At 41.1% G+C, this 27,264-nt stretch overlaps 2 protein-coding genes across 7 annotated transcripts in view; one reads left to right on the top strand and one right to left on the bottom strand.

Annotated features, from left to right (window-relative positions):
* Nucleotides 1-23,683, top strand: part of PIK3R5 (phosphoinositide-3-kinase regulatory subunit 5) — a 107,030-nt gene extending 83,347 nt beyond the window's left edge. The window contains exons 9-19 of one of the 2 annotated variants that reach the window (XM_056549671.1): nucleotides 1,268-1,348; nucleotides 3,992-4,760; nucleotides 4,859-5,015; nucleotides 5,204-5,323; nucleotides 5,488-5,607; nucleotides 7,744-7,837; nucleotides 8,153-8,229; nucleotides 10,393-10,486; nucleotides 11,397-11,479; nucleotides 12,478-12,593; nucleotides 21,506-23,683. In XM_056549671.1, the coding sequence (XP_056405646.1) occupies nucleotides 1,268-1,348; nucleotides 3,992-4,760; nucleotides 4,859-5,015; nucleotides 5,204-5,323; nucleotides 5,488-5,607; nucleotides 7,744-7,837; nucleotides 8,153-8,229; nucleotides 10,393-10,486; nucleotides 11,397-11,479; nucleotides 12,478-12,593; nucleotides 21,506-21,647 (1,853 nt within the window). In that variant the 3' untranslated portion in view covers nucleotides 21,648-23,683. The remainder of the gene's footprint in view (nucleotides 1-1,267; nucleotides 1,349-3,991; nucleotides 4,761-4,858; nucleotides 5,016-5,203; nucleotides 5,324-5,487; nucleotides 5,608-7,743; nucleotides 7,838-8,152; nucleotides 8,230-10,392; nucleotides 10,487-11,396; nucleotides 11,480-12,477; nucleotides 12,594-21,505) is intronic. The other variant, XM_056549672.1, reaches the window with a different exon arrangement.
* Nucleotides 1-27,264, bottom strand: part of NTN1 (netrin 1) — a 362,388-nt gene that overhangs the window by 252,871 nt on the left and 82,253 nt on the right. The gene's annotated exons all lie outside the window — the stretch shown is intronic.

Consider the following 27,264-nt stretch of genomic DNA (forward strand, 5'->3'; position numbering starts at 1 on the left):
ACAACAGAGAGCCTCCAGATTAGCAACAGGTGGAGGCTCGCGGTTTCTTAACTAGAACTCCCATGATAGTAGTTGTATTTTAGCAACAGCTGGAGGCACCCTGTTCCATCATGGGAGTTGTACCTTATGAACGGCTAATGGAAAGCCATCACATCTCATACTTGCCTGTGCTGCACAACTACAACTCCCAGCATGTCCTCACTGCAAGGGCATGCTGGGAGTTGTAGTCATGTGACAGCGGGCTGGTGGGAGATGTGCAGGCAGGTGACAAGCAAGCCAGGGAAGTGGGTGGCATTGCACTCCACTCCCCGACTTCCCAGAGGGAAAATGAGGAAACTGCACTGTAACTTCATATTGCCCGCCTGCAGCTGTGATTGGCCGGTTGGTCCGGGCCAATCACGGCTCCACCCGGGAAATATGAATTACAGTGCTGTAATTTCATATTCCTGCAGGCCAGCTGGCTCTGCTCCCGGCCACCCACCTGCAAGCTTTTGGAACTACAACTTCCAGCAAGTCCTCACTGTAAGAGCATACTGGGAATTGTAGTCCTGCAATAACTAGCGGGCAGGTGGCAGATGCAGGCGGGTGGCCAGGGTGCGGAGCTTTACAAAAAGTCGCACAAAAAGTCGAAACTGCATGCAGAGCAGAGCTTTACAGATGCAACTATTGGTGAGATTTTTTTTAAATGCTGTCAAAGGTCTGACCTGGCTTACACTTGCGACTTTTTAAAGGGGGTTTGCAACTTTTTTTGTTTTTATCTACGTGCAACATTTGCACTTGATAAATTCGTGCAACATTTGCACTTGATAAATTCCTGACCACTGCAAAGTAAAAACTAAAAATTGCTTAGGTAGGACTGATTGGTACTTTCCCACAGAAAAAAATTGCTTAGGCACATGTACAACTTTTTGTGCAACTTTTGTAAGCAAAAAAAAAAAAATCTAAATCCCTTGATAAATCTCCCTCTATGACATTTTCATTGACATCTCAAGTTTTATTTAGAAAATATCCAAATGCAGAAGCAGTGGTTTCTTCATTCTGTAATAGGAGCGTTGCCTGCACCGAATATTTGTCATTGTTATTTGTGAAGAAGTACTGCAATTTAAGTCAATAGTTTTCAAGGGATGAGAGAAATGTGGTTAAGAAAGGCTATTAAGAGCAGCTTTTATATCCTGCCCCTATATACCAGTGAAACTATCAAATAGTCCTGTAGAGATTGCTACATATAAATAAATATATATATTTTTTTCACTTTTTCTTTAACCAGGGAATTTCACATCCCAGTTCAAGCCTATTTATCTTCCAGTTCCCAAGTGTTACACGTATATTTGGGATCAAGACAACTTTGGTAAGTAAACATACTATATTTTTTTCAAAATATATATTTTTATTTACCACAACTACTGCATCCATTTTAGCTGGCCTTAAAGGAGTACTCCACTGAATTGTTTTATCTGTCCATTATGCCCAGGCTGAAAAAAACAAACAACTAACTTTAACTCACCTTCGGTCGCTCCCCTGATGCGCAGATATTGCTCTCCCGTTCTTCGGCCTCAGTCTTATTCGCATTCTGGGGCCCGACACGTCAGACTGCACCAGCCTTGGGTGGTAATAGGCTGAGCGGCAGTGTGAAGTAACAGGCCCAGGCACCAGAAAGAAGGCTGCTGTTCAGTGTAACACCAGCTGAGGCGGGTCATCGCTGCACATGGCGATAAACTGAGCGCAGTCTGACATGTCGGCCCCAGAATGTGGAAGAAGACCAGGTCTGAAAAACAGAGTAGTTACATAGTTAGTATGGTTGAAAAAAGACATACGTCGATCAAGTGATATATGTGTACACTGAAGGAGTGAAGCAAGGAGGGTTAAAGTTTGTTATTTTATTTTTTGCACCCCAGACATAATAGAGAGATAAGACAAGTCAGTGGAGTACTGCATTAAATGGTCACTAAAATTTCAACTTTTCTGGATAAGCTGCTATTTTGTATGTATACAGGAGGCGTAGCACTAATTTCTGGCAATATTAAATCTTGTAAATGGCATTTATCACCAGTCTTCCACTCGGCAGGCTCCACCTCAAGTTTTCAGTTGTCTCTAGGCAAGTGGGTGTAGATTAGCCTCTATAATGTCTCCCATACCCTGTAAACAAAGAAGATGGAATCCTGCTTCCCTATACTACACCCTGTGAATAAAGCACTAGGTTGAGATACAGTCAAAGAAAAATTTGCAGCCAGCTCGCCGCTCGTGTTGGATTAGTTCCGTGCACTCATATGCTTTGGAAGCCAGGATAATGTCGAGCCGTCTCCTCAGTGTAATTAGGCAATGGAACCCAAAAAGGGGGGTGGGGGGCTGCTGTTCCAACTCCCAAGAAAAAATTTTAATAGTCCAAAATTTAATTAATCCATTTTAAAAATAATATTGTTTTTTTTAATGGATTAATACAATTTTGGACTTGTTAGACCCCCCCCCCCGCCCCCCCCCCCACACACACTTTTTGGGTTCCACTGACTAGGTTGAGATACCACACTTACTAGATCTTCCAGCAGCTACTCTGGATCTCTTATAGATCACAACATTTCTTATATTCACTTGTACTCATAATTTATGGCAAGTTTGTTAAAAGGTTACTGAACATTTAGAATAGCCAAGTAATGAGTGTGTGTCATCAACTTCTAACCACAGACATTGTACATTAGAGACTTTCCCTACCAGCCCTGGCCTACACAAATCACTCAAATATTTGTAGAAAGTTGCACTTTGCAGTCTATGCTTTGCTGCATTGTTTCAAATGTTGCCAAAAAGTCTTTTGTATGCTTAAGGGGTTATAGAGGAATAGGAAAACAGAGCAAATTTTATCCAAAAACAGAACCACCTCAGTTTGTATGTGATATTACAAGTTGGCTCCATTCACTTCAGTGAAACTGAGCTGGAAGAAATTACTTAGTTTTTCTATCCTGGATAACCTCTTAAAAGCGTACTTGTCATACCATCATAGAAAAAAAAAAAGTAATGCAGATGCTTAACATGCCTTTTTTATGTGCAGAGTCTTTTCATCCAATCACTGCAGGCTGCTCTGTAACCCCCTCCTCTCTGTTTTCAGACAGGAGTGTAATAGACAAGACAGGAGTGAGCACCAAGGAGTATAAGTCCCCCCTCACTTCCTGGACTGATGCTGCAGCCGGACAGAATTAATTCTGGATGAAATAGAGAACCCCTAGTGATCTTTTTTTTTTTTTTTTTTTTAATAAGCAATGATTTCTACAAAAAGGAGCTAAACATTTTTAAAGAAGTATATTAGGAAGGTTAATGTTTTGCCAAGATAGATAACATAATTTTTTTTTGATTCTGACAGCTTTCCAGTCATTAGAAAAAAAAACTATTGACATGTCACAGTCACAGGGTCAATTTTTGAGCCAGTGGGGAGAAGTGCACAGTTGTGTGCTTCACTATCTGCTCACTGCATGAGAAGTGCAACAATATAAATATATGGAGCTTGTCTCGTGCAATGAGACGGAAAAAGGCCGGTGGTGAGAGGGAGAGTGAAGCGCATTACCACAAGCTTCTCCCTGTGCATTTGAACAATCCGTGGGGGTCTGAACACCCAGAGACTGATCAAAGTTTTCAAAATGTCTCTTGTGACACATAAACATTTTTTTATGACAGGGCCAGTTTAATGTATCTTAAATAATTTATTATGCATTTAATAACTATTATTTGTGCCACAGGCATTTTAATCTTTATTAGTGATCCCTAAAGAGTCAGGTAGATAAACACATGGTTCTAGAATAAATGTATCTTATCCATGTCCATTCATGACCAAATGTTAGAAAGTAATCCTATATTCCACATTGTACATTGGATGCCTCAGATGAAGAGCAGATGGTTTTATTAGATTACAACAAGAGGTGACATTACTAGAGAACCACTTTAAGTCTTATTTTCTAGCTTGCAATGTTATCTGATATCAATTGCCCATTGATTCCTATTTTGGCAGATGTTCTGCATAATATACTATTACACGAAGAAGACACTAGGGCAACCAGTCTTCCTCCTGAATACGAAGTCAATGAGGAAAATTATGATGACGGTGAAGAGGAGGAAGAAGAAGAAGAAGAAGAACTGGAAGAGGTAGAAGAGGAAATTCATACTGAAACTAACCAGAGAGATTCAGTATTCTCTAGTAACTCTAGAAGATATGTGTACTGGAGCACACCAAGTAACGTCCAAGAGGAAGCCAACATGGCCAAAATCTCTAACCACTCCATGCAATTTGTCTCTAACCTGTCCAGTTGCGTAGATAGTGGATACATTGAGGACAGTGATGACAGTTCCCAGGAGACACCAGAAAGGATGGATTATCGAGAAGAAAAGGTCAATCGGAAATTTACTCAGAAGATTTGTAAACTGTTTAGATCCAAGAACCATCTATCTAAAGGCAAGTCAAAGACTGAGTTGAGCAATTCTCCCACCTATTCTATAACAGGTTCTACGTCTAACTTGCATAATATACCATTAAGAAGAGCAGGTAGTTTATGTACGCCCCAGGTAACACGGGTGCCAGTACGGTCAAAAAGATCTAAGTCACTTCCCCAACATGCTCTTGGTGTCCATATCTGGGAAATCCAGCAGAATCAAAAACTGGCTTGGAAAAGAAGGCCTTTCCTGAGCACCAATGAGGACGCCAAAGCTTCAACACTGAGAGTTGTGGTGTTCGGTTCTGATCGAATTTCTGGAAAGTTAGCCCGAGCATATAGCAATCTAAGGTATCTTCTGCACTTTTTATGTATATTTCGTGAATCAGAATAGCATTAAATCTATATGGGCATCGACATGATTCAATGAATGTTTCCTTTTCTTTCAGGTTAAAGGAAAGTAAATGCCCGTTGCTAACAAGGTTCTTCAAGCTGAAGCTGTACTACATACCAGTGAGAAGAAATAGTTTACTCCAAACCGTAACACTGACAAACCCTGACTCCCCCATGAAATCTCCAAGCCCGTTAGGAAAGACTACCCCAGAGGTAATTACTACCTTATGTACTTTGGTTTAATAACACCAGTGCACTGTAGCAATATGTAGTGTATTACAGGAGCTCATTGGCAATTTTGTGAATTCAGCTCTTAATGTCCTGCTGAGGACAAACAGGGCAAAACAGATCGCATCTGATACACTTATTTTAGTGAACTTATATCTAAATGTCCCCCTCAGGATGTGACAAGAACAGAGGAAAGCACTAATGACATCTCTCACTACATCGGAATGTTAGATGTGTGGTACAAGCGGAACATCCTGGGTTTGATGGATCTTCCCACATCTGTTCTCTCTCAGGTAATATATTTGCAGACTCAGCAAGGCTGTCACTATACACACGGTCATTGGTTGTGCAGTGATACAGACTATATTGTCTGGCAGTCCCATGGGTTACTTATATACCTAGGCATTAAATGCAATAAAATTAATTATAGGTGGTATTATTCTATATTCTCCTGCAGTCCTCTACACCTGAAAACGGCTCAGGAGAGACCCAAAAGATGCCGATCCTTGCCGACATGGTGCTTTATTACTGTCGTTTTGCTAACCGGTCTCTACTTCTCCAGTTGTACCAAGCTGAGGTAACTATACTGTACAGCCTATAACATTTCTGTAATGCACCAACATCCTTCTCACATGTAGATCCGTGCTTTCGTTTTGATAACTTAGAAGTAAGTTTAGTAAATTATTATTTTTTTTAACTTTAATATAGTTACCTTTAGAACAGACATATAAAGTGCTTTTGTTGGTAACAAACTTATGATAAAATTGTCATAAAACCATTTCCTTTAATCTTGAAGTGCACGTCATTAGAAATCTTAAAGGGGTACTCCGGTGAAAAACTTTTTTTTTTTTTAAATCAACTGGTGCCAGAAAGTTAAAAAATCTTAATCCTTCCTGTACTTATTAGCTGCTGAATACTACAGTGGAAATTCTTTTCTTTTTGAAACACAACTGTCTGCTGACATCACGAGCACAGTGCTCTCTGCTGACATCTCTGTCCATTTTAGGAACTGTCCAAGGTAAAAGGAAATCCCCATAGCAAACATATGCTGCTCTGGACAGTTCATAAAATGGACAGAGATGTCAGCAGAGAGCACTGTGCTCGTGATGTCAGCAGACAGTTGTGTTTCAAAAAGAAAAGAATTTCTGCTGTAGTATTCAGCAGCTAATAAGTACAGGAAGGATTAAGATTTTTTTAATAGAAGTAATTTACAAATCTGTTTAACTTTCTGGCACCAGTTGATTTAAAAAAAAAAAAAAAAAAAAGTGTTTCATCGGAGTACCCTTTAAAGGACATCTGTAGTGCTCAGAACTTGTTCCCTATCCGAAGGATAGGGGATAAAGTATAGATCGCCCCCCCGCGATCTCCTGTACGGGGCCACGACAATATACAGGAAAAAGGGCGTTCCGTCCCCACATGATGAGGCAGCTGGCACGAATCCCATAGAGATACATGGAGGGGGTGTGCCTTCCGAGGCTTTCTGCTGGGGACGACGGGGTCCTTTCGGCAGACTGCCACGGCCCCGTACAGGAGAACGCGGGGGGGCCCCAGTGCTCAAACCCCCGCGCGATCTATAACTTAAGAGTTATAAGCACTGCAGATCTCCTTTAACACAGCACAGCTGTTTATATTAGCCCTAAACATTACTATGTATATAAAGCCTAAACTGGCAATCAATCTTAAAATACTTATATTTCATATGGAGAGTTTTTATGGGAACACATTGATAAAATTAGCAGACCTTACATTTGGGGCCATGCATTTGGGTGTTCTAGTTATGAATATAGTCCTGCATCCTTGGTAATAATTTGTAGGTCTGTATCCTTTGCTTACTTCTTATATACACTTGATGGAGGGTAAGGGTAAAATTTCCACAGCAGAAAGCTCTGCTGCGGAAATTCCATCTTGTGCACTGTGCAGCGAAAATCTCAGTGACAGCAATGGGACTAGGATGTACCGAAATTTCAAAGGGAAATTCTGTTAGGAAAGTGAACGTTGGAGGGGGAGTTCCCAGGCAGGTGTAACGTCGGTAGAACTTCTGTCTTCTCTCTTCTATGCTGCGCTCACACTAGGGAGCAAAGAAGAGGCAGCCAATCACAGAAGGTTGCTTCTCCATCCCCTCCTCTCTGTATGTGTAACACTGAGAGGAGGGAGATCAGAGTAGACCTGCCACGCTGCTGCACACAGCGCCTGCTCTTCCATGCATGATTGACAGGGCAGAGCCAGCAATGTGCTAAGATCAAGTCCCCCGCATTTCCTGAGTTTGGTCTCCTGTCAAGCTGGCCGGACATCAAAACCCCAGCGTGAGGAGACAGGAAATGTGGCGGGACCTGAAAGGGAGACACCTAGTGGCCAAAAAGTCTACAGTAAAATAAAACATAAATATACTTTTTTTTTTTTTATAAAATATATTACAAAGTTGTTTTATAATCTCATATTTACAACATATTAAAAATAACTTTTAATGACAGTGCCCATTTAAGTTTTAGTACTATGCAACAGTGATATGGTTATGTGGTGGCGCTTTACATCTCCTTCATATGTTTATGCTGTAATATGAAACATCTACGAGCAGCACACATCAGAAATCTCACCTATTCACACTAAAGGGCCAGCCAGTGGTAGGAATTTACAGCTGAAAAGTTGGTATTTATATTCTCTACAATATACTCTCTTCTTATACTCTATGCACTGTTTTTTCTTTTGGCTGTAGATCACATTTGACGGTGGCAGGAAACAGACAGAGGTTTTTATACAGTCTTTGGAAATGGGGCATTCTGCAGCACTAAGAGCCATTAAAGCTTCAGGTAAACAGTATTGAAAAAAAAAAATAGTGATTCAAATAATAAAAAAAGCTACTGTATATAAAAACAACATGACCAGTACTGGTTTGTATCTGTGGCTCTCATTATTGCCTAATTATATTTAAATAACTATTCATACATGAAAGGGTAAAACTTTTTTAATAAAGGTTGTTGTCGATTAATTTCCTTTGCCATATAGCCAGATGTATAAGTCTTTTCTGCCATTTGCTGTACTGCATCAGGGCCAACCAAAATCTTTCTGAGGTTTAGAATTTTATCATGGTGATTTATAGTGATTCCTTTTTTTTTTTTTCTAAGGTCCTGGCTGCAAGAGGCTTGGTATTGATGGAGATCGAGAAGCAATCCCTTTTACACTACAAATAGTTTATAGCAAGGTGTGTTTTAAATTTGTTTTATTCTACAATAGAAGGGTCAATCAATTAAAAGGGAGTCTGTCACACAGAAAATGCTGTCCAATCCGCAGGGAGCATGTTATAGAGCTGGAGGAGCTGTGCAGATGGTTATATAGTTTTGTGGGAAAAGTTCTAGGAGAACTTATTATCAATTCATGTAAATCTCTGCTCATTGTGGCTTAAAGGAGTACTCCTTTTTTTATTTAATTTTTTTTGTTACAAATCAACAGATTTGTAAATTACTTCTATTAAAAAAAAAAATCTTAATCCTTCCAGTACTTATCACTTGCTGTACTGCTGTATGCTCCACCGGAAGTTGAGTTGTTCTTTACAGTCTAATGACAGTGCTCTCTGCAGCCACCTCTGTCTGTGTTAGGAACTGTCCAGAGTAGGAGCAAATCCGCATAGCAAACCTCTCCTGCTCTGAACAGTTCATGACATGGACAGAGGTGTCAGCCGAGAGCACTGTGGTCAGACTGGAAAGAACTACACAACTTCCTCTGTAGTATACAGCAGCTGTTAAGTACTGGAAGGATTAAGATCTTTTAATAGAACTAATTTACAAATCTGCTTAACTTTCTGGCACCAGTCGATTTGAAAAAAAAAAATTCCCCTCTTAAATAGTCATGTGGGCAGCACTACTGAGAGATTGACAACTATCTGACAGTGTTCTATACATGGACACTTATACACACAATTACTCAGTAGGCCCACCCAATTGACTACTTTGCTCATTATGGACAAAGTAGTCTAGCAGGCAGTAGAGTTGCACGAATTGGGGAAAATATCATTTTGTGATTATAGAGGTAAAGATTACGGTATCTGATAGTGATATAATAAACAAATAAGCTAATGGTGATATCCCCCTCATTTCATGTCCCCCCTTTAACCTCCTAACAATACAGCCCATTTTTTGCCTTAAGGACACAGCCAATTAAAATTTGTATCCCCTCTCATTTTAAGAGGGATAACTATTTTATTACAGACCCATTGTGAGAGCTTATTTTTTGTACGACCAATTGTACTTTGTAATGACATCTTTTATTTTAACATAAAATACAGTGAAACCAAAAATTATTATTTGTGGGTGGAAATGTAAGAGACAACCACAATTTAGCAACTTTTTTTTGGGGGGGGGGTGGGGGGGGGGGTTTGGATTTTACACAGTACACTTTATAGTAAAAATGCTTGATTATCTTTATTCTATAGGTCAATGTGATTAAAATGATACCCAATTTATATAGTTTTTCTTTATTTTTCAAATATGTATTTATTGAACATTTTACGAACATTATAACATTCAAATGTGGGGAAACAGGGGAAAGAAGGGTTGGGTTCGGTAGGACAATACCTCGAAGAGGGTAGAGGGATTACCAAAGCCGAATAGTGGAGGAAGTTAAGCCTCCATTACCGTGATCGCTCCAATTACCACGTAGTGAGTCCAGAGAATTCCTTCAGCTTTTGTCTGATATGTGCAGGGAATAGTGGTAGGAATCTAGCCCGGGTGAAGAAGAATCTTTTAACCCGCTTCTCCCTGAGGAGTGAAGACTCTATCCAGTCCATACGTAAAAGATATACAATTACGGCATCTGCTGCACTAGCGTTGTTTCGGGTGACTGAACAGATCACCCGTGGCGAAATCGTGGGGGTTCCAACAGTCAGGATTGCTGCTGGAGGTCCCCTTACCTGCCTCCAAAGTTCAAAATTTCTGCTTTTTGGTTACATCACATCCCAAGATCATGGAGGAAAAAATTAGCCCTCATACAGCCCCGTATATGGAAAAGTGAGAAACTTACAGGGGTCAGAATAGAGCCATTTTAAACATACAAATTTTTACCAGTTTTACCATAAAAAGCACTGTGCAAAATTGCAGTTTTTCTTTTCAATTTCCCAACAAAATAATATTTTTTTTGGTTGCACAATACATTTTAGAGTAAAATGAAAGGTGTTATTCCAAATTACAATTGGTCGTGCAGAAAACAAGCCCTCATATGGGTCTATGGTTAGAAAAATAAAAAAGAGTTATGGAGAAAAAAAAACGAAAAAGCAAAAATGAAATTGGCTAGGCCCTTGGGCTGTGTCCTTAGGTTAAACCAGCAAAACTCATATAGAAGGTTCAATCACATTGTCCCCCTTATTTTTTAGTCTAGCATAAGTGGCCGGAGCCGATGGAGTGATGGAGAAAAGGTGTGTACATCTGTCAGCCTGAAAAAAGCATGCAAGACGTTCGAAGAACTTGGTAAGTGCCTTACAATGTTTCTTTCAATAACTAAAAAAAATTAAAAATGATAATATTTTTAGATGCGATTAACATTATAAAGTATAGCTTGAACTCCATTAAGATGGACATTAAAAGAGAAAAAAATTATTTATCAACACCCTAGTGAATCACAGTACTTTAGGAGATTCACATGCAGGTTTTGAAAAATGCCACCTAGTAGAATATAATAATAGCCAATGCATATAACAAGCCTGTGATTAAAATATGGCGATGTCCATGTAACAATGGTAAATGTCTTTAAACAGTCGTAGAAAGAAGCCTGTATCCAAATGGTGATGCAAAGGACAAAGTTACCATGGTAATTATCACTATGTATCATCTCTGAACCAGTTTCAAATACCATTGATAATTACCTGGTAACTTTGTCCTTTGCATCACCATTTGGATACAGGCTTCTTTCTAAGACTGTTTAAAGACATTTACCATTGTTACATGGACATCGCCATATTTTAATCACAGGCTGATTATATGCTTTTATTATTCATTTTAAGATTTTTTATCATTGTACAATCGCATCTGGTGCAAGGGCCCTGCACAAATGTGATAGGCATCACTTTATTAAACATGTACTATATGTTCTACGCTTCCATCCTTGATTCAGGTCTATTTATATTAGGAACAAATTATTCATCTCTTCCAATCTGTATCCTTTTGCATCTTTTATTCCCTTTTCTTCTTTTCTCTCTTTTTTCTTTCTTCCTTTTTTCCTTTCTATTTTTCCCCCTTTCTTTCTTACTCATCATCATCTTATTTCCTTTCACACTGTCTCCTGAGGACTGGTTCTATACATATATAAATTATTATATATAATTTTCTTCACATAGGTGACTCCTATTGTTTAAAACTTGTCTAACTTTTTTTTTTTTAGATTCCAAGATGGAATGTCTAAATCTTACTGTAAGGGAAGTGGTAAAAAGGCAGAACTCCAAAACTAAGAAGAGTTTTAATCAGGTAAGAACTGCACTGACAAGATGGTTTCTCTGAAGTTTATCAGCTCATTTAACTTTTCTAAACTGAATTAGACATTCACAAGATCTACGAAGAACAGAAGACATATTTAATACCTTGGGAGGAGCGTTTTACTATATTCAGTATAGCTACTGGCGTAATGTACCGTATCTAAGCTACCCTGCTCTGAACAAAAATGTAACTATTATAAAAGCCTCCTACATATAAGAATATAACTGCTATGATACTGCCTCCTATATAAAAGAAAATAACTACTATAATACTGCCTCCTATATAAAAGAATATATCTACTATAATACTGCTCTATATACAAGAATATAACTACTATAATACTGCTCCTATATACAATATAACTACTATAATACTGCTCCTATATCTACTATAATACTGCTCCTATGTACAAGAATATAACTACTATAATACCGCTCCTATATACAAGAATATAACTACTATAATACTGCCTCCTATATACAAGAATATAACTACTATAATACTGCTCCTATATACAAGAATATAACTACTATAATACTGCTTCTATATACAAGAATATAACTACTATAATACTGCCCCCTATATACAAGAATATAACTACTATAATACTGCTCCTATATACAAGAATATAACTACTATAATACTGCCTCTATATACAAGAATATAACTACTACAATACTGCCTCCTATATACAAGAATATAACTACTATAATACTGCCTCCTATATACAAGAATATAACTTCTATAAAACTGCTTCCTATATACAAGAACTACTACAATAATATTGCTCCAACGTAACAATAATATATATATTATACTGCCCCCTACACGTAACAATATAATCTTACTACTATGGTAAAGAAAAATAAACCTGTTCAATAAATGTCCTTATTTAGGTAAGCACTATTGTCCTGAGCTCTTATAACCAAAAATCTGTTGGTGACTACATACGTTGTCCTACCTAAACTAACTCACTTAAATTTTTTCAGCAGATCAGCATTTCTGAAATAAAAGTCGACAAAGCTCAGATCATAGCACAGAATGGAGGAACTTTTCCTTTGTGCTTGGACCAAGACGAACGCAAAATACTTCAGCGGGTCATAAAGTGAGTCCTTGGGTCTTCAGTAGATCATAATATCCTGTTCAGTATTAGATTAGCAGACTGTGGGTATTGTGGGTTTTAATATAAAAGCAAGGCCCTTTTAAGGCTGGGTTCAAACTACGATTTTACAGTACGGGAACCGGATCCGGCTGGGGCGAGTGAAAACCGGGCGCTCCCGTATCCCAGCCAGACCCGGCCCGTATCTAATTCATTTCAATGAGCCGACCAGAGTCAAATGGTGGTATGCCGCCATTTTAGGTTCGGAAAGAGAATCGGATACAGAGCCAAATAATGATACCTGGCGCAATCCACTGTACCTGGCATAAGGAGCCACCACAGGCCGTACCCGGCATAACCCCAGCAATTTTTAGGTGTGGGAACAAAGTCTGTAGATGTTGTCAAAGTATATCGGATGGGAAGATGAGCTTTGTCAGCAATGTCACGGACCAAAACCTCCCTATCAAGAGAAGGATTGATTGCTCTACCACTTTCGTAATTTATTTGCTGGAATGCCTGTTGGCAGAACCATGCAACGTTTCAAGAGGTTTCATGAATCATAGTGTATCAAGGGATGCTATAATACCCCACAATAATGATATTTCCCTATTTTCCGGCAAGGCAACTGAACACAGTCAGAGTAATGTCCAAAATAGGTTTGAGAGACTCCAGTGGAGAGAATCCTACTGGACTTATAATATCAACAGCTTACATCCTTTAGGTTTAAATGAAGCACTTGACATTATCCGCTGAGTATATGATCCTCATTCTATTACCCATCTTTGCTGCCCATTTTCCAGCTAATTTCGACATCTGCATTCATACACTTTATTGCCATATTCCACTCCTTTAGATACAAGCATTTCCAGTATATATATATCTCACATATGTCTCGCATATGGTAATAATTTTCATTGTTCTTATGTCAGTCATTTTTTATATTTAAAATTTATTATATCTTTTATATTTCCATATAGATTAATGAGGTTATCATTATTTTATCCTTCCTCTAATATATATATCCCCCTAATTATTATACCTTCTATTTTTGATTGTATGCCCTATGTATTTTTCTACATATCTGTCCTATTTGTTCCTTTATCCCCAGCAGCCAATATTCTCCGTTGTCCACTAATAGTCATCTGTATTCCCGGACCAAGGGTGTACAAGTACGCCCTGATGTCCTGGTACTTAAGGACCAAGGGTGTACCTGTACGCCTGTGAGAATTTAGGTCCGGACCACTCACCGGACGGGGGCCGGACCGGGATGCCTGCTGAAATCATTCAGCAGGTACCCCATGCAAACCCCTGGGGGGGGGGGGATCCTGAGACCCCACCATGTTCGCAACCAGTGTGCCTCCAGCTGTTGCAAACTACAACTTCCAGCATGCACTGATAGAACCTACATGCTGGGGGTTGTAGTTTTGCAACAGCTGGGGGCACACTGGTTAGGAAACACTGAGTTAACTAACAAAATCTAAGTGTTTTGCAACCAGTGTGCCTCCAGCTGTTGCATAACTACAAACCCCAGCATGCACGGACAGCCAAAGGGCATACTGGGAGTTATAGTTTTGCAACAGCTGGAGGTTTACAGGGTACATTCACATGGGCGGGGGTTTACAGCGAGTATTTTGCTGCAAGTTTGAGATGCAGCAAATTTCCTGCTGAATCTCAAACTCCCAACGGAAAACTCGCTGTGAACCCCCGCCTGTGTGAATGTACCCTAAAAACACTACACTACACCTACACAAAATAAAAAGTAAAACACTACATATACACATACCCCTACACAGTCCCCCCCCAAAAAAATAAAATAAAAATAAGTCTAGTACAGCACTGTTTCCAAAACGGAGCCTCCAGCTGTTGCAAAACATCAACTCCCAGTATTGCCGGACAGCCATTGACTGTCCAGGCATGATGGGAGTTTTGCAACAGCTGGAGGCACCCTGTTTGGGAAACAATGCCGTAGGGTAACTTTGGTATCGGAGGCAAGTGTAATTCTTGCATCCGGGTCTATCCCTATGCAAATCCCCAATTTCGGCCTCTCTCACTTCGGAGCCCTGTCGTATTTCAAGGCAACAGTTTAGGGCCACATATGGGATATTTCCGTACTCGGGAAAAATTGCCTAACACATTTTAGGGGGGCTTTTTCCTCCTTTTACTCCTTATGAAAAGGTAAAGTTTGGGTCCACTCCAGCATAGTATTGTATAACAAGTACATTTTTTACACTAACATGCTGGTGTTGCCCCATACTTTTCATTTTCACAAGAGGTAAAATGAAAAAAGACCCAAAAAATTTGGAACACAATTTCTGTATGGAAATATGGAGTATGGAAATACCCCATCTGTGGCCCTAAACTGTTGCCTTGAAATACGACAGGGCTCCGAAGTAAAAGAGCGCCATGCGCATTTGGGTGTAAAATGTGGACGTAAAATGCTCTGCGGGCGCACAAGGCTCAGGAGTGAGAGCACCATGTACATTTGAGGTGATTTGCACAGGGGTGGCTGATCATTACAGCGGTTCTGACATAAACGCAAATAAAAAAGCACCCACATGTGACCACATTTTGGAAACTACATCGCTCACTGAACATAACAAGAGGTATAGTGAACCTTAACACCCCACAGGTGTTTTAAGAATTTTCGTTTAAGTTGGACGTAAAAATGAAAAGTTTTTATTTTTTCAATAAAATGTTGGTGTTATCCCAAATTTTTTATTTTCACAAAGAGTAATAGGAAAAAAGCCCCAACCCCTCCCGCCCCATAATTTGTAACACAATTTCTTCTGAGTATATAAATACCCCATGTGTGGATGAAAGGGGTGCTCTGCTGGCGCACTACAGGGCTCAAAAGAGAAGGAGCGCCATTGGGCTTTTGAAGAGAGAATGTGTCTGGAATTGAAGGCCATGTGTGTTTAGAAAGCCCTCATAGTGCCAGAATAGTGGACCCACTCACACACACACACACACACACGTGACCCCAATTTGGAAACTACACCCCCCAAGGAATGTAACAAGAGGTGCAGTGAGCATTTACACCCCACTGGTGTCTGACAGATTTTTTGAACAGTGGTCCGTGAAAATGAAGAATAAAAGATCTGTCAAATGCCAGTGGTGTGTAAATGCTTACTGCACCCCTTATAACATTCCATGAGGGGTGTAGTCTCCGAAATAGGGTAACATGTGGGGGGGGGGGTCCATTATTCTGGTATCATGGGGGCTTTGTAAACACACATGGCCCCCAACTTCCATTCCAAACGAATTCTCTCTCCAAAAGCCCAATGGCGCTCCTTCTCTTCTGAGTATTGTAGTTCGCCCGCAGAGCACTTTACATCCACATATGGGATATTTCCATACTCAGAAGAAATGGGGTTTAAAATTTTTCTCCTATTACCTATTGTGAAAATTAAAAATTTGGGGTAACACCAGCATTTTAGTGAAATGTTTTTTTGTCAAACACCTGTGGGGTGTAAAGGCTCACTGTACCCCTTGTTACGTTCCTTGAGGGTTGTTGTTTCCTAAATAGTGTGCCATGTGGGGCTTTTTTTTCTGTACTGGCACCATAGGGGGCTCCCTAAATACGACATGCCCCGTAAAAACTATTTCAGCAAAATTTGCTTTCAAAAAGCCAAATGTGGCTCCTTCTCTTCGTAGCATTGTAGTGAACCCCCAGAGCATTTTACGTACACACATGGGGTATTTCAATACTCAGAAGAAATGGGGTCACTAATTTTGGGGGGCATTTTCTCCTATTACCTGTAAAAATTAAAAGTTTGGGGGGAAAAATGCATTTTATTGAAAAAAAAAATTTACATTTCATTTACACATCCGACTTAAACGAAAAGTCGTCAAACACCTGTGGGGTGTTAACCTCCCTGGCGGTATGATTCTGTCTGGAAATGTGTACCAAAAGCGGTACAATTTTTTTTAACTGAATTTCACATCTCCCTCCGCCCATTTCACATCTCCCCCGTCACATTCCCCTCTCCCTTGTCACATCCCCCGTCACATTCCCCTCTCCCTTGTCACATCCCCCGTCACATTCCCCTCTCCCTTGTCACATCCCCCATCACATTCTCCCCCCTCCTTGTCACATTCTCCCCCCTCCTTGTCACATTCTCCCCCCTCCTTGTCACATTCCCCCCCTTGTCACATTCTCCCCCTTCATGTTACATTCCCCTCCCCCTGTCACATCCCCCCCCCCTTGTCACATCCCCCCTTCATGTCACATTCCCCTCCCCCCGTCACATCCCCCCGTCACATCCCCCCCAGTCACATCCCCCCCCTTGTCACATTCCCCCCCTTGTCACATTCCCCCCCTTGTCACATTCCCCCCTTGTCACATTCCCCCCTTGTCACATTCCCCCCCAGTCACATTCCCCCCTTTGTCACATTCCCCCCTTTGTCACATTCCCCCCTTTGTCACATTCTCCCCCCCCCCCCCCCCCCTTGTCACCTTGTCCTGCAGCAAATACACTAGGTTTGCCGGCAGATTTCAAACCTAGTGTATTTGCTGCAGAACAAGCCCTTTCCCCTTCAGCCAATCACAGGCTTTACACCACTGCGGCCTGTGATTGGCTGAAAAGTGAAAGGTCCTAGAAGATGAATAGTGAAGAGAGGACACCCCGGACCGCACGGAGGGGAACGACATCTTCAGGGACCGGGACTAGGTGAGCAAAAGGTTTTTTTATTTTACTACTTCTTCCTTTTACACTTAGCTGAGTGTTTTTCTACCAGGGGGCCTCCAGCTGTTGTGAAACTACTACTCCCAGCATGCCCGGACAGCCTTTGGCTGTTCGGGCATGCTGAGAGTTGTAGTTTTGGAACAGCTGGAGGCCCCCTGGTAGGGAAACACTGACTTTTAGTATTTTTCTTTACCTGCTCTGGCCGGCCCCCGCAACGGGAGCCGACCAGAGCAGATAATCGCATGTTTTCCCGGGGCGCCGCATCGCTATATCGCATTGCTTTTGCGATATATCGTGCAGCCCGGCCGGGAACTCTGCAATTCTACCCCGAGCGTGACTCGGTGTTACCGATCCTGGCAGGGAAAATTAACCCCGAGTCTCGCTCGGGAATACCGCTCAGGAGGTTAAGGCTCACTGTACCACTTGTTATGTGCCATGAGGGGAGTAGTTTCCAAAATAGTTTTTTTTTTTTTTTTGCTGTTATGGCACCATAGGGGCTTTCTAAATGTGACATGCCCCCCAAAAACCATTTCAGCAAAATTCTCTCTCCAAAATCCTATTGTTGCTCCTTCGCTTCTGAGCCCTCTAGTGAACCTACAGAGCACTTTACGTCCACATATGAGGTGTTTCCTTACTCAAGAGAAATTTGGTTACACATTTTGGGAGGCAACAATGATAGACAATCAATTTCACATGCTATTGTGCAAACAGAACAGACAACAGGTGGAAATTATAGGCAATTAGCAAGGCACCCTCAATAAAGGAGTGGTTCTGCAGGGGGTGACCACAGACCACTTCTCAGTTCCTATGCTTCCTGGCTGATGTTTTGGTCACTTTTGAATGCTGGCTGTGTTTTCACTCTAGTGGTAGCATGAGACGGAGTCTACAACCCACACAAGTGGCTCAGGTAGTACAGCTCATCCAATATGGCACATCAATGCGACCTGTGGCAAGAAGGTTTGCTGTGTCTGTCAGCGTAGTGTCCAGAGCATGGAGGCGCTACCAGGAGACAGGCCAGTACATCAGGAGACGTGAAGAAGGCCGTAGGAGGGCAACAACCCAGCAGCAAGACCGCTGCCTTTTTGCAAGGAGGAGCAGAAGGAGCACTGCCAGAGCCCTGCAAAATGACCTCCAGCAGGACACAAATGTGCATGTGTCCACTCAAATGGTCAGAAACAGACTCCATGAGGGTGGTATGAAGGCCCGACATCCACAGGTGGGGGTTGTGTTTACAGCCCGACACCATGCAGGGCGTTTGGCGTTTGCCAGAAAACACCAAGATTGTTAAATTCGCCACTGGCTCCCAGTGCTCTTCACAGCTAAAAGCAGGTTCACACTGAGCACATGCGAGTCTGGAGATGCCGTGGAGAACATTCTGTTGCCTGCAACATCCTCCAGCATGACCGATTCGGCGGTGGGTTAGTAATGGTGTGGGGTGGCATTTCTTTGGGGGGCCGCACAGCCTTCCATGTGCTTGCCAGAGGTAGCCTGACTGCCATTAGGTACCAAGATGAGATCCTCAGACCCCTTGTGAGACCATATGTTGGTGCGGTTGGCCCTGGGTTCCTCCTAATGCAAGACAATGCTAGACCTCATGTGGCTGGAGTGTCAGCAGTTCCTTCAAGAGGAAGGCATTGATGCTATGGACTGGCCCGCCCGTTCCCCAGACCTGAATCCGATTGAGCACATCTGGGACATCATACCCAAAATTTGATTACAGCCCTCCTTAGCCAATCAGCTCACACTTAGAGTGGCAACACTCTGAGTGTGAGCTGATTGGCTAAGGAACACTGGTGGCTCATGGTGTATGACTATATTATCAATCACAGTGTCCCTTTTACTGTTTCTTAAAGGGGTTGTGCGCTGCCCTGACTTTCGGAGTTCCGCTCACAGCATCCGGAAGTTCATTACTCCGAACGCTGTGTGCGGGCTTCCGTGTTCGCGGCCGCCGGGCATGACGTCACGCCCAGCCCCTCGTGACATCTCGCCTGCCCCCTCAACGAAAGTCTATGGGAAGGGGGCGCCACGAGGGGGCGGGCGAGACATCACGAGGGGCCGGGCGTGACATCACGCCCGGCGGCCGCGAACACGGAAGCCAGCACACAGCGTTCGGAGTAATGAACTTCTGGACGCTGTGAGTGGAGCTCCGAAAGTCAGGGCAGCGCACAACCCCTTTAATGTAGCAAAAGGTTCATTATCCTACAAAAGGTTATTTATTCTACCAAGGTCAGTTGGATAGTTTCAATCATCACTGGGAGCTGGCCAGAACTAAGATAAGGGTTAAATGAAACTAGAAAAAAAACGGCCAACTCCATCTTTAGTTAGACAATATATAAGATATATAACAATACTGGAAATATAGATATTCAAATATTATTTTACCAACAACATCCCTCAGGAGACCATCCACTATCTCATCAGGAGTATGCCCCGGCATTGTAGGGAGGTCATACAAGCACGTGGAGGCCAAACACACTGCTGAGCCTCATTTTGACTTGTTTTAAGGACATTACATCAAAGTTGGATCAGCCTGTGGTGCGGTTTTCCACTTTGATTTCGAGTGTGACTCCATATCCAGACCTCCATGGGTTGATAAATGTGATTTCCATTGGTAATTTTTGTGATTTTTTGTCAGCATATTCAACTATGTAAAGACGAAAGTATTTCATACGATTAGTTCCATTCATTCCGATCTAGGATGTGTTATCTTAGTGTTCCCTTAATTTTTTTGAGCAGTGTATATTATACCTTCCTTTATTTACTCATTGAATGTGCCTGATATCTGGATAATAGCTACCTAATAGCTTTAATGTCCGTGCCCCTCTTTCTCTATTTATTATCATCTTTGGCATTAACGGTGTTACTTTGTTTCTGGTCATTAGTCATCATTAGTATCTTTTTCGTTTGGCGCATGTGCAGCTTGCATCAGCTCGTCATTATTAGTATTTTTCCTTGTTGGCGCATTCGCAGCCCGCACCGGTCCCACTAGCGCTATCTCTCCCCGCGATTCTCTCCGTCTCTCCACGTGGCACACACGCCACTTTTTTTTCTATCCGCATGGAGACACACACAGCTTTCATGAGACTATCTATAGGTATGACATTGTAACATTAATGTTTATTAATTATTTTTTATTTCTGTCATTGTTCTTTTTTTATTACTCCATGCACCGTAGATGATGTTGTTTACTGTCATCATAGGATATAATGTAATACCACTCCATGCCCAATGGGTGTGGCCTGTTATGTATGGCGCTATTTTCATATGTATATAAGGTGGCCCCGATCTCACTTTTAGTTATCACGCCAGATCATCTGATGAAGGGGCTCCCTTTCCCCGGAAACGTCTTATGATTGGCCAATAAAGTCTTCTATGGAAACTACTCTCCCCATTATTTTGATGGATCACGCCAGGTATCCATTTTTTTCCTAATTCATCATCCTATGTATGCTGTTCAGACGGAGTGCACTTCATGCGCATATGTAGGTGTGTCTGTTACACTGGGCCAGGTGAGCAGATTACCGTTACCACTGTGGCTCATATACCTGCATTTTTCTTATTAAAAAAAGTTACTTGCCCTATGAGGAGCTCTGTCTATTTATTCTAGATTTCTTAAGCTTTTAAAGGGGTACTCTGGCCCTAAGACATCTTATCCCCTCTGGGTCTGATGAATCACGATCACTGCCCCCCCCAGTGTGGCGTGATGCTCCGTCCCCTCAATGTAAACATATGGGAGGAGGCGTGGAGGCTGTCACGCCCCCTCCCATAAGAGGGGGCAGAACATGACGTCCCACGGGGGGCGGAGCCATGATGTCACGATACTCCGGCCCCATGACCGTGATTCATCAGACCCGGAGCGATGTTCGCTCTGGAGGCTGATGATAGCGGGATGCTGCATAAAAGATTGCAGGGAGTCCCCAGTGACGGGACTTACGCGATCAGGCATCTTATCCCCTTTCCTTTGGATAGGGGATAAGATGTCTTAAGGCCAAAGTACCCCTTTAACACTAAAGGCATTTATGTAGGTCACTTATATTGTATACCAATAATTTGTTCATAATGGTATAATCATTACGACAATCCCTTTGTAAACTAACTCTACAAACTGGATTTTGTGTGAGGGGAAAAGATAAACGATGTTCTGTACAGCAAAGCATCTATAGTATAATATTCTGTGTAGTAAATTTCCCTAAAATAAAGCAGTTATGATAAGTATGTTCCCTTTTGCAACAGGTGCGAGGTTTCTCCATGCTACAAGCCTGATATCAGAGACTTAAGCCACATCTACAGGCCTCACTGGTCACACAACTCTCAGGACCAATTCTGCTCCCTTCTGTGTTTGCCAGTAGCAACATTCAGTGGTGCTCAGCTCTAGATGGAAGATACAAAGACTATTCTTCTCTATCCTTCAAATCAGCAATGTTTAAAACTTTTTTTTTTTTTTGTAAATTGATCTACATAAGTGGAATCCTTTCTTACGGTACAAGCAACAGTTCTGCAAGAACACCTTGCCTACAGATGTCCTATAGATTGCAAATTGTACCACACTATACCAGAGTAGTTCCATGGCATGGTGTGGACCTGAGGACAAATCTGCTTCTTTGCCAGAAACTGAAAATGAATAGAAATTGACATATGCAATTACTTTGGATACAGGTTTCTGGATCTCTGTATTACCAGCATTGGTGGAAATATGGTTTAACAGAATGGCTCCATATACTTATAGCTGTTGGATGAGTCTGTCAACTTCCATGAATAAGAATTGGATCACCAAAAAGAAACTTGTCTTGCTGTGGTCATTAGAATTTTGTCTGTCATTTAAAGCTGAAGCTATGTATGAAGATGTTACACATGGTAACCAATCAGATTCCACCATTCAACACCTTTCAACATAAAAATAAGTCATGTGATTGGTCGCTGTCGGGAACCAGTCTTTTTTGTTTGCACTATTTTATTATCTTAAGGGGTACTCCGGTGGAATTAATATTTTTTTTTTTTTTTTTTTAAATCAAATGGTGCCAGAAAGTTAAAACAGATTTGTAAATCACTTCTATTTAAAAATCTTAAAAGGGGTATTCCAGGATTTTTTTTTCATTTGACTATGCTACAGGGGCTGTAAACTTAGTGTAGTTCATAATATAGTGTCTGTACCTGTGTGTGATGGTTTTCTCACAATTCATTTGTGATTTTCACCCCAATATTTATTTTTATCAGCAGACAAAATGACTGTTGTCTCAGATTTTTACCAGCTTGCAATGCGGCAGAGACCTGACTCACTAGTCAGCTGATGACAGGGAGCCTGTCTGCTTCAATGGGTGGAGTGATCAGTCTGCAACTAATGCAACAGCTGTAGGCACCCTGATTGGGTGTTTCAATGGGTGGGGGGGGCTGATGTGTGGGAGGGAGGAAAATGGAATTATGGGATTTGTAGTAAAAAATTAGAAAAGTAAAACAGGAAATACCAGTTCACAAAAAGCTAGCCACAGTGTTATGGTAATCTCATGACATAGCCATTTAGCCCCAAGACAAGCGCAGATCCATTACTGTCTGCCAGGTACGTACTAAAATCCCCTTATGGTGGAGAACCCCTTTAATCCTTTCAGTCCTTATCAGCTGCTGTATAATGCAGAGGAAGTTCTTTTTTTTCTTTCTTTTATGTCTGACCACAGTGCTCTCTGCTTACACCTCTGTTCATGTTAGGAACTGTCCAGAGAAGGATAGGCTTGCTATGAGGATTTGCTCCTGCTCTGGCCAGTTCATGACATGGACAGAGGTGTCAGCAGAGAGCACTGTGGTCAGACAGAAAATAAATTTGAAAAGAAAAGAACTTCTTCTGTAGTATACAGCAGCTGATAAGTACTGAAGGATAAACAAAATTTTAATAGAAGTAATTTACAAATCTGTATAACTTTCTGGGACCAGTTCTTTAAAAAAAATAAAAATTCCACCGGAGTACCCTTTTAAAGTTCACTGTCTCTGTAAATACTGTATAATGTTGATTCTAAAAAAAAAAAAAATGGCTGTAAAATAGGTATAAAAAGCAGCTTTTTTTATTTTATCTTTTATAAATCTTATAATGTATTATGTAAAGTCTATGGAAAAGGGGCTGTAAAAAAAATAAAAAAATATAAAAGTATACAGTATGCCCTGATTAAAAACAGTGTAGTTCAAAACACGTCGGAATTTCAACAGCGTTTTTAGGTAATTTTTGGATTTTATTGTTTGAGAGGTGGCGCTCTTTTCACTATTCATCAGCTATTTGCATCAGGGATAAGCTCAAGTTACTGTTGTCTGTCCTTCCGACAAACGTATTACATGTCTCCTGTAAACTTCACTTTATGACAGTGAGCTGACATTTTTGTAAGTTGTACTGTACATTGAATCATATCACAATTCAACCATTAAAGGGGTAGTCCAGTGGTGAAAAACTTATCCCCTATCCTAAGGATAGGGGATAAGTTTGAGATCGCGGGGGGTCCGACCGCTGGGGCCCCCTGCGACCTCTCTGTACGGGGCCCCGGCTCTCCGCCGAGATAGCGGGTGTCGACCCCCGCACGAGGCGGCGGCCGACACGCCCCCTCAATACATCTCTATGGCAGAGCCGGAGATTGCCGAACGCAGCGCTTCGGCTCTGCCATAGAGTTGTATTGAGGGGGCGTGTCGGCCACCGCCTCGTGCGGAGGTCGACACGCCCCCTTCCCGTGGGCTGTCGGGGCTCCGTACAGGAGATCGCAGGGGGCCCCTAGCGGTCGGACCCCCCGCGAACTGCAACTTATCCCCTATCCTTAGGATAGGGGATAAGTTGCTCACCACTGAATCACCACTGGACTACTCCTTTAACACTTAAGCCACAGGCAACATTATCACACACTAAATTGTAAAATTATTCATCATATTTATTAGGCACCAGTTCTATAAATGGTAGATGTAGTAAAGCAGTTTTACTGCTACCATTTTGGTTTACACACAGTGCCTTGCAAAAGTGCCTGAACCACCACAAAAAAATAAATTAACACAAAAAAAAAAAAGTACAGAACTTTAATATGCTTAAGTATTCACCCCTTGAAAATTAACACACTGGTGTAATTACAAGTGTGTGGATTTTTCCATGAAAACTGCTCCAACTCCTTCAAGTTAGATGGGTTGCGGTGGTGTCCAGCAGATTCTCAATTAGTTGTAGAGCTTTATCTGTGCCTTTTCAAAACACTTCAATAATCCCCTCTCCCAATTCTAGAGTAGTTTAGCAGTACATTTAATATCATTGTCCCTGTGAAACTCCATTCCATCCCAGTCTCCCATCTCTAGCAGACTGAAACAGCTTTTTCCACAAAATGCCCTGCATTCTGTCATCCACCTCCCCTTCATTCCTCTACCAATGTTTCAGTCCCTAAAAATAAAAGGCAACTCCACAGCATGATGCTGCCACCCTCATGCTTCACTGCAGGAATAAAAGAATATAAGTACTATATTACTGCGCCCTATGTACAAGAATATAACTATTATAATACTGCCCCTATGTACAAGAATACATTGGTCCCCCAAGTTACGATATTAATTGGTTCCAGGACGACCATTGTATGTTGAAACCATTGTATGTTGAGACCATAACTCATATTGAAAACTGGTAATTGATTCTGAAGTCCCCAAAATGTCCTCCAAAAATAGGAAAAAGTGAGTATTAAAGTAGATAACATAGAGATAAAGCAAGTCCTTATATATAAAAGTAAGATAGAGCTGCTGGAATCTGTAAATGACTGTCTATGTAGAGGACAGGAGCTTCTTGAGGGTCCTGTACAGTACACACAGTGTCCCAAAAAAAGTAAAATGGAGCTGCCCTCACCTGGTGTCGTCCAAAAGAGCATCTAACTATGGCACAGGTAAAGAGTAGTACAGAAGATGTAATACCTCCCTGTACTGTAGGAAGGCGCCGACAGACACCAGTCAGTGCATGCACTTCAGGAATACAGATGTTTTACCAGTGAAATGCCCATTCTGATTGGTCAGTTCTTCTAGCCATTGACATGTTTCGCAGATCTGGACTGTCCGTAGCATTGTATGTGGAGTCTGGTTTCAAGTTACAATGGCCCAGAAAAGACCATGGTATGTTGAAACTATTGTATGTTGAGGCCAATGTAACTTGAGGGATCACTGTATAACTATTATAATACTGCTCCTATATACAAGAATATAACTACTATAATACTGCTCCTATATACAAGAATATAACTACTATAATACTGCTCCTATATACAAGAATATAACTACTATAATACTGCTCCTATATACAAGAATATAACTACTATAATACTGTCCCCTATATACAAGAATATAACTACTATAATACTGCCTCCTATATACAAGAATATAACTACTATAATACTGCTCCTATATACAAGAATATAACTACTATAATACTGCTCCTATATACAAGAATAAAACTACTATAATACTGCCCCCTATGTACAAGAATATAACTACTATAATACTCCCTGCCTCCTATGATATATCTATCGTCATACTGCCTCCTATGTGTAAGAATATACCCAATATAATATTGTCCTCTATATCTAAAAAAAAACCTGTTCATTTGAGCATGTAATTTCTTTATCAGTTTTGGAATACCTGCAAGCTTTTACCAATATAGAAGGCTCTGTCTTGACAGTTTTGCATTAGCAAATATGTTTTGTTTGTATATACTGTATAATTTGTAATTTTTTTTGCTGTGTTGTACATGTTATCTCTCTGTAATTATAACCTTAATTTAAAAGAATTATGAAATGATAAAATTAAAATCTAACTAAAACAAATGTATGGCATCCCTGTGACTGGTTTTCTTATCTACAAATTTAGGTTTCAGATGATAATAGCTAATTATATGTTATACTATATAGTTAATTGTATCATGACTATAACCAGAGCCTGTGCTACCATAAGGCAGCTGCCTAAGCTTGGCCAAGACAGATATGTGTTGGCCGAGTCTTCTGGGTCTTGTTCAGTGGTGGTTGGATTTCAGCCTACCTTACCTAAGGCTGAGTAGAATACCGTATGTGATACAGTCCTAACCTCAGTATCTGAGGAAAGGGATTTGGGGGTCGTTATTTAAGAAGACTTAAAGGTAGGCAGACAATGTCATAGGGCAGCAGGAATGCTACCAGAATGCTTGGATGTATAGGGAGAGTTATAAACGATAGAAACTGGGAAAAGGTTTAAAAGTAATATCAGAAAGTATTACTTTTCTGAGAGAGTAGTGGATGCATGGTATAGCATTTCTGCAGAAGTGGTAGGGGCAAAAATTGTCTAAGAGTTTAAGCATGCATAGGATAGGCATAAGGCTATCCTTTATATAAGATAGGGCCAGGGGATGTAAGATGCATGCTGTATTTTTCATGTGACCAGCTACAAGCTACATGGCCACTGTTACATACAGTGAAAGCAGTTTTTAACTCCACCCAGGGTAGTTCAGGGGCTCTTCAGTGGGAATGTTAGCCAGCAGCCCCCCTCCCCAATATTTATGGCTACTCTGTCTGATAATAGGTTCCTTGTTAGTTCCACCAGAGCCTCTGCTATTTTTAAGTGTGTATCATAGGAGGTTAGATATCAATTGCTTATATGTTTGGTAAAGTTTTGTTTGTCTTTTCATTAATCAAGCTACAATCCTAGACTTGTGTCAGGAAAATTTCCAAGAAAACTTTCCCCTTCCTAATAAGACTAGGTAATGGATGCAGAGCTCTACCGTGAGAGTTCAAAGGCTGCTGCAAAGGGGTTTGGAACCGGTTTGGGGTATATATTAGAAACATGAGTACCAAGTGTAATATCTCCAGTCGCTCGGATGATATGCTGGAACATACATATACACACATACGTTGAGTTTTATAGAGAGAAAGAGAGAGCGGAAGAGGCAACCTAACTTTAATGAAGTGGGCTGTAATGTCACATGTAAACTCCAGATGGCGCTGCGGATTAAACTGAATAAAATATAATTGCAAAGGGAC

Source organism: Hyla sarda, chromosome 13, assembly GCF_029499605.1.
Source record: "Hyla sarda isolate aHylSar1 chromosome 13, aHylSar1.hap1, whole genome shotgun sequence".
Classification (NCBI taxonomy): Eukaryota; Metazoa; Chordata; class Amphibia; order Anura; family Hylidae; genus Hyla; species Hyla sarda.